The sequence below is a fragment of the Channa argus genome, chromosome 2, assembly GCF_033026475.1.
Source record: "Channa argus isolate prfri chromosome 2, Channa argus male v1.0, whole genome shotgun sequence".
Taxonomy (NCBI): domain Eukaryota; kingdom Metazoa; phylum Chordata; class Actinopteri; order Anabantiformes; family Channidae; genus Channa; species Channa argus.
In genome coordinates this window covers 7616934-7635415 of record NC_090198.1, presented here as the reverse complement: position 1 = coordinate 7635415, position 18482 = coordinate 7616934, and the positions used below count along the sequence as shown (strand labels likewise).

The 18482-nt window shown below is 39.7% G+C and overlaps 1 protein-coding gene across 2 annotated transcripts in view; it reads right to left on the bottom strand.

Annotated features, from left to right (window-relative positions):
* Window positions 1-16419, bottom strand: part of LOC137111319 (insulin-like growth factor 1 receptor) — a 47645-nt gene extending 31226 nt beyond the window's left edge. Inside the window, exons 1-2 of one of the 2 annotated variants that reach the window (XM_067495084.1) lie at window positions 14873-16419; window positions 7429-7995 (exon numbers count right to left, since the gene is read on the bottom strand). In XM_067495084.1, coding sequence (XP_067351185.1) covers window positions 7429-7995; window positions 14873-14987 — 682 coding nt within the window. In that variant the 5' untranslated portion in view covers window positions 14988-16419. The remainder of the gene's footprint in view (window positions 1-7428; window positions 7996-14872) is intronic. The other variant, XM_067495083.1, reaches the window with a different exon arrangement.
* Window positions 16420-18482: the final 2063 nt, after the last annotated feature.

Below are 18482 nucleotides of genomic sequence, written 5' to 3'. Positions count from 1 at the left end.
TAGTGTGCTTACATAGAATTAGGGAAGCAGGTTACAGTTGGCCTTCTAATTATAAAAGTAGAGGTCCCAGAGTGCTGGCATCTCTTTTTAAAATCATGTCTAGCCAATAGTCAGCTAAACCTGAAACTAGCACAAAGTTGCATTTTTGGAGTACAAATAAGTTGCTGATATTTTTAAATTCAGACAGCTCGTGATGTGTAGTGCTGTGTCTGTCTCTCCTCTCTCTCCCTGTGCTGTCACTTGAAAAAAGTCACAGTCAAACCCTTGCAGACGGTCCAAGCCTCATTTTTACTCAGCCAAAAAGTACTCATGTCACACCGCTCTTCAGATCCCTACACTGGCTTTCCTTAGCCGCCCGCATCAGTTTCAAAGCTCTGTCTTTTGACTACAGGTCTATCAACTCAACAGCTCCTGGTGGCCCCAGCACCGCACAGCAGACATCAAGCAAAACTCTCGAAGTCAGTGATCGCAAGATGGTGGAAGGAGCTTCCAAACTGTGCACGCTCAAAAAACTCACTCCCAATATTCAAACACTGCTGAAAACATTAAAGGAAAATGTGGAGTGACATCATACAGTACCTAACATTTGGTTGTATTTAAAAAGTGCAGAGTGAGAGGGTGAAGGTTAAGAAGCAGCAATGGTTCCAGAAAATCTGAAACACCATCATCAATAGAGCTAGGTCTCTAAACATCGAAACACAGCAACACATCTTATCAACATCTTAAACGGGCCGTGCTTATCCCAGATACTTCATCTAGAACATGCTGGGAGAAAGAGGAAGCAAAACTTTCAAGGTCAATTACTGCAGAAATAGTTCCAAAAAGATCAGGGAGACACAAGCTGAGAAAAAGCATTAAGAAAATATGGCTTCACATTTAGCACTAGAAAAGCACTGAGTAAATAAACTCTGGTCCTACCACATTCAAAACCAACCAGAAAACAGGACTGGGAGGGGAGCTGGGACTGAGTCCTCACACACACATACACACGTACACAAACAGAGAAGAACGTTTTTCCTGCTGCACAGCTGATAGCGTGTTTCCATCAAGTCAGCTGACCCACAATTTCAATGATGGTGCTGTGATGTATTCAGCCTTTGAATATGCATTTTGCTAAAAAAAAAAACCAAACAAAAAAAAGAGAACTGCACATCCCAATATGTTACTCTAAAAGTGGTTTCTTACAGACATTTTTCAAATGACACTGTGTGTGTGTGTATCTACTGATACTCCTCATCTGACACTTGTAAAGTTACCACAGTGAATAAACAGGTATTAGCTCAAATTACGTAAAGTAGCCTACTAATAGTAATAGTACTTTAAAACAGCCCTTTTCAGAATTATATATATTATATAATTGATGTATTAATGTGTAATCATCACTGTTCAACCTCTAAAGGTGCAGCTGATTTAAACAACTTTGTATACTGACATGTGATTAATCTATAATCACAGATCCATAAAATCATCAACAATGATACATGAGCTGATCCATGTTTTGAATTAGTACTGCATCTGATGACTAAATAACTAAAGCTGTGAAATAAATGTCTTAACTCCAACTTGTAAAACCACTAATCCTGGTCGTGGTCAAGATTAAGGTATGTTTGGGGTAAGGTTAGGGTTAAGTATGTAGTAGATGTATTTAGGGTCAATAAATAATAAGTCAATGAAATGTCCCCTGAAGTTATGGAAACACCAAACACATACACACAGACACAGACACAGACACACAGACCTTTTGTATACTAATAATATTATTGCACTAGGTTCACAGTCTCATAAGGATAATATGTCAACTAAATTACTATAAATACAAATGAGCAAACACTGACATGTCAAGTATGGTAAATTGATCTAGTGGAAGGCTAAACAACCACTGTGCAGACAATCCTAGTTTAATGTGTAATCCCTTCAGCTAGGGTTTAACAAAAGACAAAAAATGCTTCTAGTAAACCCCAGAAGACCTACTTTGTACTTTTAATGATGTGCTTTCATCTCCTTAGACCATACAAAGCACCGGAAAAACATCCCCCATGCTGCTGAATGTGTGAGCGTATGTGTGGGATTGTGTGTCAGAGAAAGAGACAGAGAGAGACAGAGAGGGAAAGACAGAGACAGACACAGAGATTGACTCCCAGCATGTTTGGGCATGGCTCTTCTTCAGAGGAAGCCTATGAGTTATGAACAAGTCAAAACACCCAAGCCAGATTCCAAATAACAAATGAGAGAAGTAAACACAGGAGAATGCAGCCCCCACCACTGTGACTAAAAACATTCCATTTTCTCAAAGAAAACCCTTTGGAATCTTTTTTCTCCCCCGTAACAATTTTATGAATGAGTTCAGACTGAAAAGCACGTCCTTTATATTGACTCAACGAAAAACAGGTCTAGCAGTTTTCCGGAAAATAAAATACCTATGAATATAACGTTGAGGCTGCCAGCACAGCATAAGGGTTGTGAGCAAGGCACACATTTAAACAATAGAAACCAGATAAGATTGCTGGATCTTGATACAGGGCGTTATCAGAAGGGACAAATGGCAATCATGATAATATGGTCCTCTGTGGTACAGTCATGGTGTTTACTGCTACTGGTACAAAAATAAGTTCAGACATGCTTCCAAATATAGTAGCAAGCGCTTTACTCTTGTTATTGCTACATATGACTAACATAGAGGACTGCACAGAAAACATCCAAATCTTTACTCGTGTGCAGGTATTGCAGCCACAAGTCAACTTGGAATGAACACTGGCCAGCCAGCTCAACTCCTCCAGCTAGCAACCTTCCCCATTTTAATGAAGCCTACTTTTACTACCACCAGACATCTCCAATAAACTGCCTAATGAATAGCACAACAACGCAGTGTCTGCAGGGAGAGCAGCAGGGCTCATGTTGTCAGAGATCAATTCTGTTAATTCTGTTTTAAAGCAGTGGCATGGTGGCAACTGGCTGACACACTCTTTCTGAAGACTGGTCAACTGCTTAGACATCTACCAAAACGTTTTTAACTACAAACATAGTTACTCTACTCTCAAGTAGAAAGATGACGTCTACCTGTCCTCTCTCATTTTCATTTGTCATTAGAGCTTCTCAAATTATTTTAAACATGTTAATGCATACAACTTACATCAGGGACAACCAGAGGAGATCTACAGCTTTACCTAAAGTTTCCTTTGTTTGTTAAGTTTTTTTTTTTTATTTTAATATTTTACCGCCAGTGTGAAACAGTGTTTAAAAGTTAACTGAAAGTCTTGTCCCCTTTCTTAATCTGTGTTCTTCTCTGTACTTGATGTTTCACCAGGGTGCGAGATCGCATAATTTAAAGCCGAGGTACTGTTCCAATTCAAAGTTTGCGTCTAACAAATAACCGGGAGTGTTTTCCCTGTACCTGTTTTATTGAGCGTGTCTTGGTAGCTTGTGGACTTGCAGTGGCCAGGTATCCCAGAATGTGTTGCACTCCAACCAGCAGTCTTCGTGGAGAGTTTAAGCAAAGCTCAAACCTGATAAAAATAAATCCTAGTAGTATGCCACTTTAAGTTTTGATATTGTCTCATGAGAAAGTGTACTCTTTTAGATTCACATGGTGTCCATTTAACCAAATTAAGTCTGTTTTAAATTAAATTGGATATTTTCTGGAACATGAAAACTATCCTGCCCGATAAGACAACGATCATGTCAGCAGACAGCTGCCCAGCGTCTGAGAAGATCTGACTGATAACATCTGCAGCGTAATCATCAGTGGTGAGCTAAACTGCTGCGATTACCAAGAACAATGCTGCCCCAATTGTAAATAATCTTCCCCTCCTCGGAGTCCCTATTCCAAGTTCACACATTCCATGTCCAAACTCTCAAGTTCGGAGGCCCAAACTTAGGCGTACTATGCAGTCTTCAGGTGTATGACCACTACTATCTGAACCAGCAATAGTTGCTAGTGTCTTTCATAAGCTTAACTGTCCAGTGGATTTATGAGGATTTTATGAGGATGCTGTGCTTTAGCAAGACATACTAAAGCACAGCAGTTTACTCTTATTGGTACAAGTACTCAAATGTAAGTACTTGGACTCAGTCTAGCTTAAAATACATTTTAAAAATTTAAAAAATTTAAATGTATCGGGACATCTCTAGTAGGAAATACATAAAAAACGTATAAAACAGGGAGAAGACTCCAGAAGACGACATTGACTCCAAAATACAAATGATTATTTTCAAATAAATGTATATTGGACAGTGTGGAAACCCTGGGAAAACAAGTTAGTTGTTAAGTTGACGCTAATGGCTGCTGTTTGAAATGTTGTCAACACACCCGACTGCTTGTTTTAATTTCTCCGGACAATTTGGGACAGACCAGCGTACTCCTTGCATGGGCTCAAATACATATTTTGGACTTACATACTCAAAAGGGATTGCAGGATAAACTCTGGGTAATCTTGGGAGTGGTTCACTTGGACATTTGTATTCTCATATACACCACATCCAGAGAATTTCAGAATTCCAGTGCATGTGTGAAAGAGGCTATAGTCTGCAGATAGCGGTCTTTAGAGCAACATCATCAGCAGCATCTCCTGTTCCATTTGCTTACTTGTTTTTAACTTGAGTTATCTACTTTTAGGTAGCTATGCTAGCCTACATTGTGATGTAGTGAACATGTTAACAATACTAACCCCCTTGCAGCAGTCCACTGTTCGCACTGGTCCACTGTTAACAGTGGTTTTAGTTGGTAGAGCAAACAAAAATTGATAGTTTCTGTCACAGTTTTCATGGGAGAAAGAGTAGTATTTGCAGTAGTAGCAGCAGCTGCTTTAGTACTGCTGGTAGTAGAAGTAGTACTAGCCAATGCATTTAGCATTATTCGTGACTTCTTAAAAATGTTATTTAAATATTTTTCCTGTCCTTCAACCCTGCAACTTCAAAAGTAACATGTTTCAAAAGTAGACTTAACAGAGTGGAGACGGAAGGATGGCCTTCCGTACTGTCTGTACAATACTGTAACGTTTAATCTCCATACCACAGGTTGTGTGTAAAACTGGATTATGTTGAAAAGGGCTGTCATACTTTTTAAGTGTATAAAAGAAAATATATCTTATTTATACAGTGCATTCAGAAAGTTTTCAGACCCCTTCACTTTTTTCAATTTATTTTTTTAATCATAAATTTGAATTTGGGGGGGGTTTATATAATGACATAGTGAAAACAGAAATAAAAAAACTGAAACATTACATTGGCCTAAGTATAAAGACAATTTGCTTAGTACTGTGTTGAAGCACCTTTGGCAGAAATTAAAGCCTTGAGTCATTTAGGGTATGATTCAACAAGCTTTACACACCTGGATTAGGGGATTTTCTGCCATTCTTCAAGTTCTCTCAAGCTTAGTAAGGCTGGATGGGGACCATCCAGTGCACAGCCATTTTCAGGTCTCTCCAGAGATGTTCAATAGGGTTCACGTTAGGGCTCTGGCTGGGCCACTGTATGACATTCACAGAGTTGTCCCTAAGCCACTCCTGTGTTATCTTGCCTGTGTGCTTAGGATCACTGTCTTGCTGGAAGGTAAACTATCCAGTCTGAGGTCCTGAGTGCTGTGGAACAGGTTCCCATAGAGGATATCTCTATGCTTTACTCCATTTAGCCTTCCCTCAACCCTGACCAGTCTCTCAGTCCCTGCTGTTGGAGACTGCCATAAAGCCCAGATCGGTGGAGGGCTGCAGTGATGGTTGTCCTTCGAGGACTTTGTCCCAGACAGGAACTCTGGAGCTCAATCAGAGTGACCATTGGGTTCTTGGTCACCTCCTTCATGGAGGTACTTTACATCATTTAATTTACCACAGGTGGACTCCAGTCAAAGTGTAGAAACACCTCAGCAACGATCAACAGAAATGGGAGGCTAAATTTCAAAGGCTATGAATACTTACCCCAATATAATTTTTTTTTCCTTTTTAAAAAATGTACAGACATTTCTAAAATTCTGTTTTTGCTTTGTCATTATGGTAAACTTAGTGCGGATTAATGAGTGGAAAATAGTGAAGGGGATCTGAAAACTGTCTGAATGCACTGTATATAGAGCCAGGTAGTAACAAGCTACAACACTGAGAGGACTACACTCAAACAATAGTCTTGGCCTATATAAATAATAAACTAAAAACTTTATCTTTAAGTTCTAGTACGGCTAAATTCCTGCCACCTGTCAGTTGCTGGTGTGTCACGAGAGAAGACGGGTGGCTTTCCCACATGTTATAAGACAAAACTGTAGATAGAGCATATCAGGGACACACTAGGTCAACATCTGACTGCCAACGACTTACATTATCTGGATTGATATTGTGTCTTATTCGATGAGAAACCACATTTATCTGCACAGGTCTAATACAAACAGATGAAAATGAGCAGAGGTCTAGACTTTATTGCAGAGACTCTATTGACCAGAGAAATGATAAAGAGGACACCTTCTCCATCTAACATTTTAATTATGTCTTCCTCCAACCCCCCTCCCCCCCCCCCCAACTTGCCCACACTCCCAAGAACCCACAAAGAAGACCATGTACTTGTGTATATGTCGGACATATGCATTTCACTGTGTCCGCATCTCTGAATGCACTTTGACTGTATTTGATGACGATGACACCTGTGACAGTTTCATGTCACAAGACTGAAAACATCAACATGCTGAGTCTGCAACAAGGCGCCAGTCACCAGAGAAACAATTCAGCCAGACACACACACTCCCCTCAGTCAGCCAAAACACATCGCTTGAAATGCACTGGCAAAACAAACCATCTGAAACGCTGAAGTCGTAAACACAAATTTAAAGGGCAAGTTCACACTCCTGTGTACTTGGAGTAGTTTATTTAAATTCTGGAGATTTCTTTCCGTTTATGTAGGTGAGGACATTTTAATTAAAACTGTATAGCAACAAATAACCACAACTAGACATTTAAATATGTGAGCTTCTTCCTTTTTCGAGAGCAACTCACCAGTGCTGTTCTACTACAAATAACCATGCCCAATGGCTTAAAAGGTTTTGTGTATATGTAAACAGATTTTGAGAATTTGACAGGCAGAAAACCTCTGCAAAACAACAATACTGACTTAAGGCTAAAATGCAGTCTGAACTGATACCTCTGTTTAGCTCTTTTCTTTGTGTCCTTATAACTTGGATAAACACAGCATTATTTTTATTTTTTTATTTTTACACCAAAGAATCTGCAGACAGGTCAATCATGCATAACACCACCCCTCTGCTTTCCTCCTTCCCTGCAGCCATAACACAACAGTTAAAGTGAAAAGAAGCAGGCCACAGCTATAGGCACAGGGTCATTTATTACACTTCCAAATCCACATTTGAACCCAAATCAGGCCAAAGGCTCAACTGTCTGCACGATCTATTTGCAATTTAAATCCCTGATGAGCTATCATGTGTGACAGTGAGCTTACCTTTCTGGCAGTGATTGGAATTCCAGCAGCGGTAGTTGTAGTTGTTGTTGAACATGGTCTTTCGGCACTGAGGGCTATTCTCCATGATGCCTGGACAAACATCGCTGCACTCTTTGGACTGCTTGTTCCCTGCAATGTAATTATTAAACTCAGCGTCCATAATCAGGGACCAATCTATGGAGTCCAGGTAGCAGAGCTCTGGGTTTTTTTCGATGCGGATGGCACCACGAGTAATGTTCTTCAAATTGTACAGGCCAATATCTTTCAGGCTGGTCATCTCAAAAATCACCAGGGCATAGTTGTAGAACAAGTTACGTCCCCGGATAACGGTGAGGTTGGGAAAGAGAGTGCTCAGACTGTCCAGCCCTGACACCCGGAATAACAGCAGGTAGTCAGTGATCATGGTTAGCTTGGGGAAGCTGAGGGAGCGAAAGAGTTCCTGGTTGACATTGTTGTTGTTTTTGTCACCGATGAGGAGGATCTGCAAGTAGCCCTCTACCACTGTGCAGTTTTCTAGACTCTTGAATTCACTGATGTCATTGCCAATGTCAATGCTGGGACCACAGACTGTAGGGGGAAAACAAGAGAAGAAGATGAGATGGCTATGTATTAACGTATTTATTTGATGCAATTTGATGATCTGGACATTTATAAATAATAAATAAGTACTAGTAAATAAGTACATTCATAAATAATAGCTGCTCTCTTTGCACCATATAGCTATTAAATATAACTATATACACAAAACAGTGTTTTCCAATGTCATACAATACATTATTTTATTGAAAGTACACAGGGGCAGGGCTGTTGTTGACAGAAGATATTTGATTGCAGCTCTTATTTTCTATGTGAATTAAACATGGTTTTACAAAGTAAATACTAGAGTCAGATTCTAGTCAAGCTTCAGTTAACAGCGTCATAAAGTTAAGATTTTTTTGCCATTGGGCTAATGTTTCTTTTGTGTCGACCTAATGTGACCAAATTTTGTTTCACTGTCTGCTTTAAAAAACAAAACAAAAAAACTTTGACACAATGACATGAAAGGCCAGAAACAATTTTGCCATAAAAGATACCATCCATAAAACACACCGAGTTGATCAAATATAGCATATGTGATAAAAGTACTTGTTAAACAGAGGAAACACGGAATGATGGCATAAGGTTCACAAGTGCTATGCCAACGTTATTCTACGACCACAGCCACAGCTCGGTGAGACACAACAGTGTTGCTGCAAGTACACTGCAAGTATGTTAGCATACTTGCAGTGATAACAGCAATGCACTGGTGGTAAAAGTACAGTGTTTATTATGTTAACTAACAGTATAATGAGCCGTTGAATCATTAGTCACAAACCAAGCTGAAATTTCTGACCTGAAAAATGAAGGTAGATTGAATGTTAAGAAGTCACCAGTTATTCAATTCATCCATGAATTTCTGACCGTCCGTCCAAGAGCTGCCAAAACATTTCACTCCGAACCACAAGTCAACCTTATTAGCACTAGAGTAACAGTTCCGGGATGACCAGAGTCAGTAGGATATATCGAGCAGCCACCTGCTAGTGTCGCTAAATGAAAACTCAGGGCATGAACAGAAACTACAGCCAACTATGAAATGTGTTTACTCACTGTAATATCCAGATGGTATAGTTTATCTGTGCCACAGAGCTCCACTGATGTTCAGAAACGATTAAAAGTATGTAATAGAACCACACCGCTACAATGGGTGACGTTTCTTCCTCACAAACACTGTAAGGTGCATCTTTCTTCAGGAAAATACAAAAGCGCTCCAAAGGGCAAGAACTACTATTACTTATTACAGCATCTCAAGTAAAAAAATAAATAAAGAAATAAAATGTCAACTCTGCTTCTGTACGATCTCTACTCTGTTGGCAGTACTCCAGTAACTTCTCACACTAAATGAAAATTTTCTTTTTGACAAATGCAAAGAAACTGCCGGATGTGATGGATTCATAGAACCATACTTGTTTGACCCAGAGCATTCACAAGAGGAATATCAACAGAGGTGTCCTCTGAGTCCAACAGCTGATACTATGTTACTACTTTGCTTAGCTTCTCAAGTTTGTTTTTATCAAAAGATGGCCCCCACATTTTTGGTGAGGAACAAAAATGTCAGAACATGGCTTAGAGATGGGTTCAATTGTTTTTGGCCAGAGACAAATAAGTTTAAGCTGGTTGTGAATTCACAGACACTATAGTGAGAAAATCCAATTGATTGTTTAGTTGTCTCTGTATAGTGTATTTTTATGCACTTATGTTCGATGTAAAATAGATTTGTTGACATTTGTCTTGTTTTTAACCTCCTTTTTAGTGCTCTGTTATTTACAGACACAGTCACTATTTAAACAAAAGGCATGCATTGAAGTAAATCAGGAATAAAAGGTAGGTGCTCTGGATTCTGTTTAGTTTTCAAATAATCAAAATCCCCATCATAAAACATTTGATAAACCATGCTGGTGATGATAGGTGGAGTATTTGCCTTTCCAAATTTTACTCCCACCCATGTGCTGCACTCTAAACAATACTTAGCCTGAAGCAGAGCAGCACCCGCAGAAACACGGAGGCCATTATCGCACATCAATATGAAGAGGATTTAGACTTCAAACGCTGGAGGGCAGTGAGTCATGGAAAACTCACACCAACCAGCTAACAGGTTGTCACAAAATCGCTTTAACACTGGTCTATAAAGTTTTACTGTACAAGTGTGAAGCAGAGAGGTTTGGGAAAAAACTGTAGTCTTCCTACACACTGAACCTCTAAATTACTGCATTTTTTTGAAATTACGCACTGCGTTAAAAAATAGTTGCTGTACACATTACTATACAATTGTAAAAGTAAGTAAGGTAATAGTGTAACATGCAATAAAACTAATTTTCAACAAACTACATTGAGGTGAAGTATGTTTTATACATCCTTATTACATCTTAAGGAGCAGAAAGGCTGCTCTACAAACTGGTATTGCATGTGAATATGCAAAACAAAAAAGCAAATGCCTTAATGCAAAATATAATAAAATCAGTTACAGGCAGTACCCCCAATACCAAAGCTGTATATCCCCAGAACATTGTGATTCTTCATAAACCACACTGCTACTGAGTTGAAATATGATTTAATTTGAAGACTAAACTGACCGTTTCTGCTGGCAATAGACATTTTTCTAAACATGGTTTGACGGTATAGTCCAAAATGACATATTACAATACTGGTTATGGTCTAATCATAATTATCATAATCATCATAACTATCAACACTAGTAACATTCAAACAACCACTGCACATTCATTAAAAACACATTTAAAAAAAAAAAAAACCAATAAAAGGCAACTTAAAGTGACTCATCATTGCCATCTAACAAAGGAGTTTTGAATAGTCACACAGCTAAAGTAGTTTTTGTACAGATGTCCAACTTTGTAACAACAACAGCAAAAAAGGTACTGAAACTAAGTTCTGCTGTGGCAAAGTTCACAAAAGACAGTAACTTTCATATACCCATTTCATACCAGCACAAAGACACAGGTAAAACCAGCACCTCCTGTATGAAATGGATATTAAATTTCTTGATGTGACAGCAAACCTAGAGCTCAGTAAAAGGGAGGCACACTGACATTGCATTTTTTACCTTTAATCATCACTAAAGAGCTTTCCAAATAAATCAGATTTAACACCTCGGTTTAGAAAAAAAAAAAAAAAAACTGCATCGAGAAAATAAATCAACAAGTGCAGGTGGCTGCAGCACGGACCCGATAGTGTTTGCAGATGAAATTTGAAGCCTCAAAAACTAGTGCGACAGTGTATAAAAGACGACAGCTCTTACACTTATTCTCCATCTCAAGTGGATGCAAATTCAAGTTCAAATTGTGTTAGCACTCCCTAAAGTCAATATTACAATTCAGACCTAATGTGTTTAGCAAACTGCAAAACACCGGAGCTATCAGATATCAAAAAGAGTAAAGGAAATATTACACATATTATCCAGTCCGATGACAACTCCAATTTCTATTCTTTTCTGATATAGTCCTTAAAGGATGTATGTAAATACCTGCATACATATAACCATACACTAAAACAAGGCAGATAGAGCTACACCTTTCCAATGAAAAGAAAACAAGCTTTTTGCTCATTTAAACAAGTTGAAAGCTATTCTGCGATTTAAACAAAAAAAGGCTATTTTACAGACAAATACTGTAAAGCCCCTTGCAATTTGGTGCTTTTAATATAAAAAGGAGGCTTTAGTCTTCTCTACATGAGAGCCTTTACCATCCCATTAAAAACATTTTGGGATGTTTAAATACAGAGAGTGGTATGGCAGTCATGTCTTTTCTGAATCTACTTGTTAATGCACACTGTCAGCGGCCGTCAGCAAGTAACATACCTGCGAATAGCTTTAGCTTGTGCCTCTCACTTATTAAATGCATTCATAGGCACAGTGTTAACTCTACAAATAATCCAGAAAGCAGTACATAGTTTTAAATCCGCCGTCTGGATTTACTACAATCAACAAAAATCTGAAAGTATCCCTGGAATCCATGTAGACTCTTTTAGCTCTGCGGATTCAACTATCTGGTCCTGGAAAAATTTTATTTTGAGAATTACTTGTCTGCTAAAAAGCAAAGATGGCAACAGGAAATGACGTGGTCTGGCTGTGTAAAGCACATTAGTTTTAGTGTTATTTTGAATGGGAAAAAATTAGCGTGGTGATATTATTGCCTGCATAAAATGATATATAACGATTTTTCCTTTTTTAATAAAAGACACTATTTCTAGTCACCGCATTTGCCATTGTGAAGAAGTCATACCCGTGAAACAGACTAAACTTACATTTTTTCATAACAGGACTGGATTATCTTTTAATCTGAAGAGCTATAAGAATTTATCGGGATTTGGGAAATACCTTCACAATTTGGGTGAGTGTTGCCAAATGTTGTCAACCAACATGTTTCTGCTCTCCAACCCGGAACTTGAGGGTATGTTATCCATGAGCGTCCCAAGCTGGGCCTAACCTGCTAGAATACAATCCCAACAGAAATGTTTGCAAAAAGATTCACTTCTTTTTGATATTACATAACTACAGTCTCTGCGTTTCACCCATGTTGGCCTCATTGCATCCTTTATGGGCACACTTATAAAAATCCTATCAAAAGTTGCTGACCAAAATGTACAACTTGTGTTGCAGCATGAAGTGAAAACACCAACAGCAGGTGTACCCGTTTAATAATTACCCCCTCCTTCTCTCCCACTCCGACACATTTTAAATAATTGAGTACACAAGCCTATCTCTGCAGCTTTGATGAGCCTCCAGTTCACATATTTACTTTTGATAACCTTTTCTGATGTGGCTGCAGCACCCAGACTGTCTGCACACAGGGAGAGGAAATTGACAAGAGCACCGTAAGACAAAAAATAGGAAGCCGTAAACACTCTAAGCTAGTGCTATACTTTCTGGCCCTAGACTGCAGCAAGTCTGTTTACTCCTCGTCTTCATCCATGTTGGGGACAGGCTGCCTACGGGAGAACCTAATCATAAATACTTTTCCACATGAGAGGCACAGTGTAAAGAAATGTGCCTGGACACATTAGCAAAAGATCACTTTTGACATGCAAAACTCGTTTCGCTCGTCTAGAAAGCCATGTCCGCAGCAGCCGAGCTGAACTTGGTTAACCCAAACATACCATCTGCCCTTTAGCCCTAACTGATACAGTAAACCAGCAGGAATGCTCAGGAGTTAAGCCACACAAGGTCCCTTTAGACAGCTTCACACCAAAGTGAGAATAAACGTAGGATTTCAATGGGGGAAGCTATCTGTGGTCCTGGGTTTGTCCTGTAACCACTGGGGCTAACAGTAAACCCCATAACACACAGTTCACAAGCTCCTCACTCTTTGCAATCAACAGAACTTTGTCTGTTTTGCTTGCGAATGTACTTTGGCTTGTTCTATTTTAAAACCCAGACCCTGGTTCAACTCCCTAACCCTGCCCTCCCCAGCCATGTCATGATGAATGGGATGAATCAGGAAGCCTAGTTTACAGTATAGCTGGAAACATGGAAAAGTTTCATATGGCATCACGTAAATATAGAAGCTTTAAATGTATTAAAAGGTTTACAAGCAGACAGAAGCAGTGAGCCTCTGTGTGCTGCCACAGGTTGCCAGATGAAAGTCATATTCCTTACATCAAGTCATCTAATTCTTCTAAAGGTTTTGGTGAAGTTTCAAAACAGTATAGTTTACTTTAGTGGATCTTTATTTAAGCCCTAGTGGTTCCCATCCTTTGCCTCATGGGGCAATGTTTCTGAGTCTGATCATTGCAGTTGCAGGAGTCTGGTATTCATGAAAACATTTCCAAGGCCAAGGTATCTCTAGGTTTGTTTAGCAAAGTACAATAAATGAATGTCTGCTGCTAGACAAAAAATGCACAGTGACGCCTTTAAACAAATAGAGTTCATTGCTGTGGTTTAAGTCAATCTTGAGGGAGTGTTTTAAAATGGGCAGGCTTTTGTAGAGAACACCTACACACACAAGAATGCCTAAAATTGACAGTGTTGCGTGTTGTCCACTCAGTCTAAAAAGAACTAAAAAAAAATCCCTTACACAGAACTACATACAATTACTAGTTAAACTGTTTACAAGTTTGCATGCAGCCACTCTAAGAACCTGAAGGGATTGTTTGCACACTTGACACGCACTAGTTTTTCACAGTTAAGCATGAAAATACAGTAAATTATATTGCTGGATGGACAACGGCATCTAAATTTTCCTTTTCATTTCTCAAATCCTATTTGTGTTTTGGATTTCTAGTGGCGATTCCTCACACTTTGCAGTGTGTACATTTAGCATGACTAACTTTCTCTATAGACTGAGTCATGATAAGGTATTTGAGTCCCTGTTACGTATTGAACAAACACATTTTTGTGATCTTCTTCAAACCAAATTACAATGAAACCTTCTAGAAATATATATATTAGTATAACCAAGTTGACTACATTATTATGAAAAAACTGTTGTTGCAACCAACGTCTCACCAACGTCCATGTATATTACCTTTAAAACATGTACTAATCCTGTATTTTTTAATAGACAAACTGTATGTTGTGGGCTTTGTGTAAATACACATGTTCTGCTTATTGTGCAGGCGCATGACATTGATATTCCAAACCTTGTCAATCGTTTTTCGTTCAGGATTCGTTTGTCATTCGTTTAAATGATTTTTATATGCATCTTAAAGACCAAGAAAACAATGTTTCCTCTATTAATACTGCGTTGTAAGATTTTAGAAAGTGCGTGTGTGTGTGCGTGTGTGTGTGTCTGGGGGGGGGGGGGGGGTACATTGACGTATAATACCTTTTCCCATATCTGAGCAGAAACGTTAATGACACATAAGAAAAATAGATGTTTTCCCGTGTGTAGTAGTGAGGAGCAGCATTACTTACTCTCTGCGGTGGCGGGCCGGAGGCAGGACAACAGACCCAGCATCAGACTCCAAAACAAGGTCAAGCGGCTCCTTTCCATTTGAGACCTCATTCCTGGATAAGTAAATCCTGCCATATCCTGGAAGTAAATGTGCTGCGGAGACAAAACGTTGGCAGACCCTGCTCACAATTATTAAAACAGCTTTTAATCTCCAGCCAGCACCTTTTAGCTCTTAGCCGGCTAATGGGGCTAATAGCTGCCACAGACAGGCTAGCAGGATAGCTCTCTGAGGCTTTGCTAATGGGAGTCCAGTCGTGCTCCAAAAACCACCGACGTAACAGTTGTTCCTTTTGCCAGATAGTATGAATTCATAGTTCTGTTTATTCCCGACGAAAACGACCCCGCATTGACGTATATGATGAAATCAATGCGGCTAAAGCAGCGATGGGGATTCCTCTGTAATCCGCATCTTCACACTCCATAACTGGAGGAAAAAAACCGTTCAACGTCCCGCTGAGGCAGATCCTCGTGAGGCAGAAAACGGGTCAAACCCAGTTAAAGCTGGGATGGAAAGAGGCGGTCTAGGGTATACAAAAGCATATTCATTTGATACACGGGAGCTTCGTGTGGACGACGCGACGTTTGTTTCGAGGTTTTTTTTTTTTCGGATAGAATCTGGTTCTAGACTGCAGCCTCCTTCTTCTTCTTCTCCTCCTCCTCCACCTCAGCCGCTCATCATGCACGCACACACACCGTGTTGTTGTGGTAGCCCTAATTCAGCTTTATTACCACATAAAGTATTTCGCCTTGTGTTGTTCTGGCTCAGGCCGAGCCATTTGGTTATCTAATGCCCTCCGTCCGCAGATAACGAAACAATTAGCGTAGGGAGACAGATTAATGTACAGGTACATGCACTAGTCTCCTTTGGCCAGTCTGCCGTGTTCGCCGTAAACACGGCGCCGTGCACAGAGATCGTCTCTAAAAGAAAAAATGAATAACTCCGGCTTCTGTCCCGCTTTCCAGTCTGTAAAAGTGGGCGTCGTTCTAATGCAGTCTAGCCTCCGCGGCCGAGCAGTTACCATAGCGACTGGTCTGGCACTAATCACAAGAAGTTCGGTTTTATCTTTATGTGCTTAAAATACCTTGAACCGAAATTAGTGTAAACAATATCTGCGTCAGGACAGCACATGTCGTTACTTCATGATTTGCAACGCGATCTTTTCTTCTGCAATCACATTACACACTGCAGTAACGGTTATGGGGTTGACGATCAATAACCCAGCAGTATCCCATAATCAAAGATCTGCTCTATATTGACGAAAGACTCGGGGAACATCCACGTTATCGCCACACGAGATTAAAAATGTAGACAGAGTGAGACATCACTGTTTACTTTTGCTCTCTGGTCACCGCCGTAGCGGCTCCGTTTACGACGCGGTTTGGTGGAAACCCGGGATGCTGATCCAGGATCGGGGTTGTTTTGCTTCTTACAAATACACAGCAGAGGGTTGTCTGTCTGCACCACCTGTAATTACTCTTCTAAATCAATCTACGCAGTCACAGATGTTACTTCAAATGTTTATTTTGTTATAGGCCTGTCATTCATTGTAAAAAATAAACATCACACGCACCTTATTGCAGCTGCATGTATTAATAAACATTAATGTCTGTATCAGGCCAAACTATCTAGTCTTAAAATAACAACATCCAATAGTCGTTTATAGTTATAGTATGATTTAGAAATGTAATTGCTTGCATTTTATTGTAATGCACTTTTACGTTGACAAAATTATACAGTAACAAAAGCCATGTGGAAGGTATAAAGGATTTTTTTCACACTAAATATTGAACATTTTAGAAAATTTGCTCCTTTAGTACATCTCAAGTCATGTAGAGCTTGGTACCAACTCACACAACACTGAGAGTTGCAGAGTCTGAGATTCCTCTGAAAAGACATAGAAATGCTGCCATCCTGAGGCGGAAGAGACAAACTGTAGGGTTCTAATCTACAGTGAAATAATAACTCTCATGTGGAAAAGAAAGCTATCAACAAATGATTGTGCTCCTTTAGAAATGGGTTCAATATGGATTTGCATAATTTGTAGTCTGCAGCTCTCTAACTCACTGTCTCAGTGCTAAACAGGGATTTAATCTGTTGACCATGGCTTTGCACAGCCAATTTTACGGCCAAAACAAAAAAGCCCTAAAACTATGAAGGAAAATAAAGACAAACTGTATCCCTGTGAGCGACCTTTTTCAGGGATGGAAACAAAGTTGAAGTTGTGCCCCTCATAAACTGGTATTTTAAAATCAACTCATCACATCAAACTGACCTTTAGTTTGTTTTACATGGAGACATAGGTACAATTAATGATCTTTTGAGGCCTGAGGTCCAGGCTGAGGAAGTGCGGGGGGCAGCAGCATGTGATGTTGTGAGAGAAGCAGACAGTAAACAAAAGTGTCCATAGAAGAGCCCCTGACAATTTTGATTATCCCTGTGTAATTACAGGCTGCTTTCATCGCTTCACTTCACAGAACACTGATGCATTATTGGAACGCCACACATTACCTCAGCTCTGGCAGGCAGCACTCCGAATTCGTCACAATCCAACAATTATCGCTGAAAGGGGAAAAAATGCACATTAAAAAATAAAGTGAATATCAGTGGCCACCCAAGAGTCCAAATACAGTGAGTCATCCTCCAACAAGTGCTCACTGTACCAACATGACCCCTCTATGCCAGAGAATGTTGTGCCTGTCCACTTGCATTTGTTAAGTCCCTATTCAAGTCCCTATGAAGGCAGCCGGTGGGCCCACCTACCTCGACTGTCCCGGTGAAATCCATTCTCACACTGCACTCATGTGGAAATAAGCCTGTTTACCACCAACGGGTCACACATGCTAATGAGCGTCTGTTTGTTTTTCACTGTGCTCATGCAGGAGGAAGGGAATTTAGGGAGGAAATAATAGATGATATGCAGACAACAGTACGGGTGGCTTCGCAGGGTGGACTAATGATGAAAAATGTACAACAGAGAATTAATGGACATGAAATCAGAACAGGAAATGTGGTCTGACATTTCCATGTTGGTGTGGCTGTGGATGTTGTTTGGCCTTCTTGGGAGGTGGTGTAGTTGTGGGTCAAGTAGCCATAGATGGATTGATGTAAGACCACAGAAAAGTAATTATGTGTCCTCCCTGCGTGTTTAAAGGTCTACAAAAACCTGTTTGTTAAGAAATTGTTTTCCAATATAGTCATACACACAACCAACAAACCGTAAATACTGAAAATTATACACATCCATTGTGGTATAATGCCTGGTAATGTTCTCTTTAATTATATAATTACATAGGAATAGTTCTGAATACATCCATGTTTTATGTAAGGCCTAAGCCCTTTTGCCAACATATAACCTTTACAGGGTTCATTAAGGTTGTCCTGGGTCACAGCAACACAGGCGTTACTCACAACATTAATAATGGCTCTGTTCTACTTAAGTGACCCAGTCACATTTTTGAGTTTTTGCATCGCAAGGTAAAGAGTTTCCACTGTTGCCCTACACTGGGATTTTAATCATGACTGAAGTCCTAGTTTCTTGCAATTTTCTTGGGAAGGACATATTACTTCAA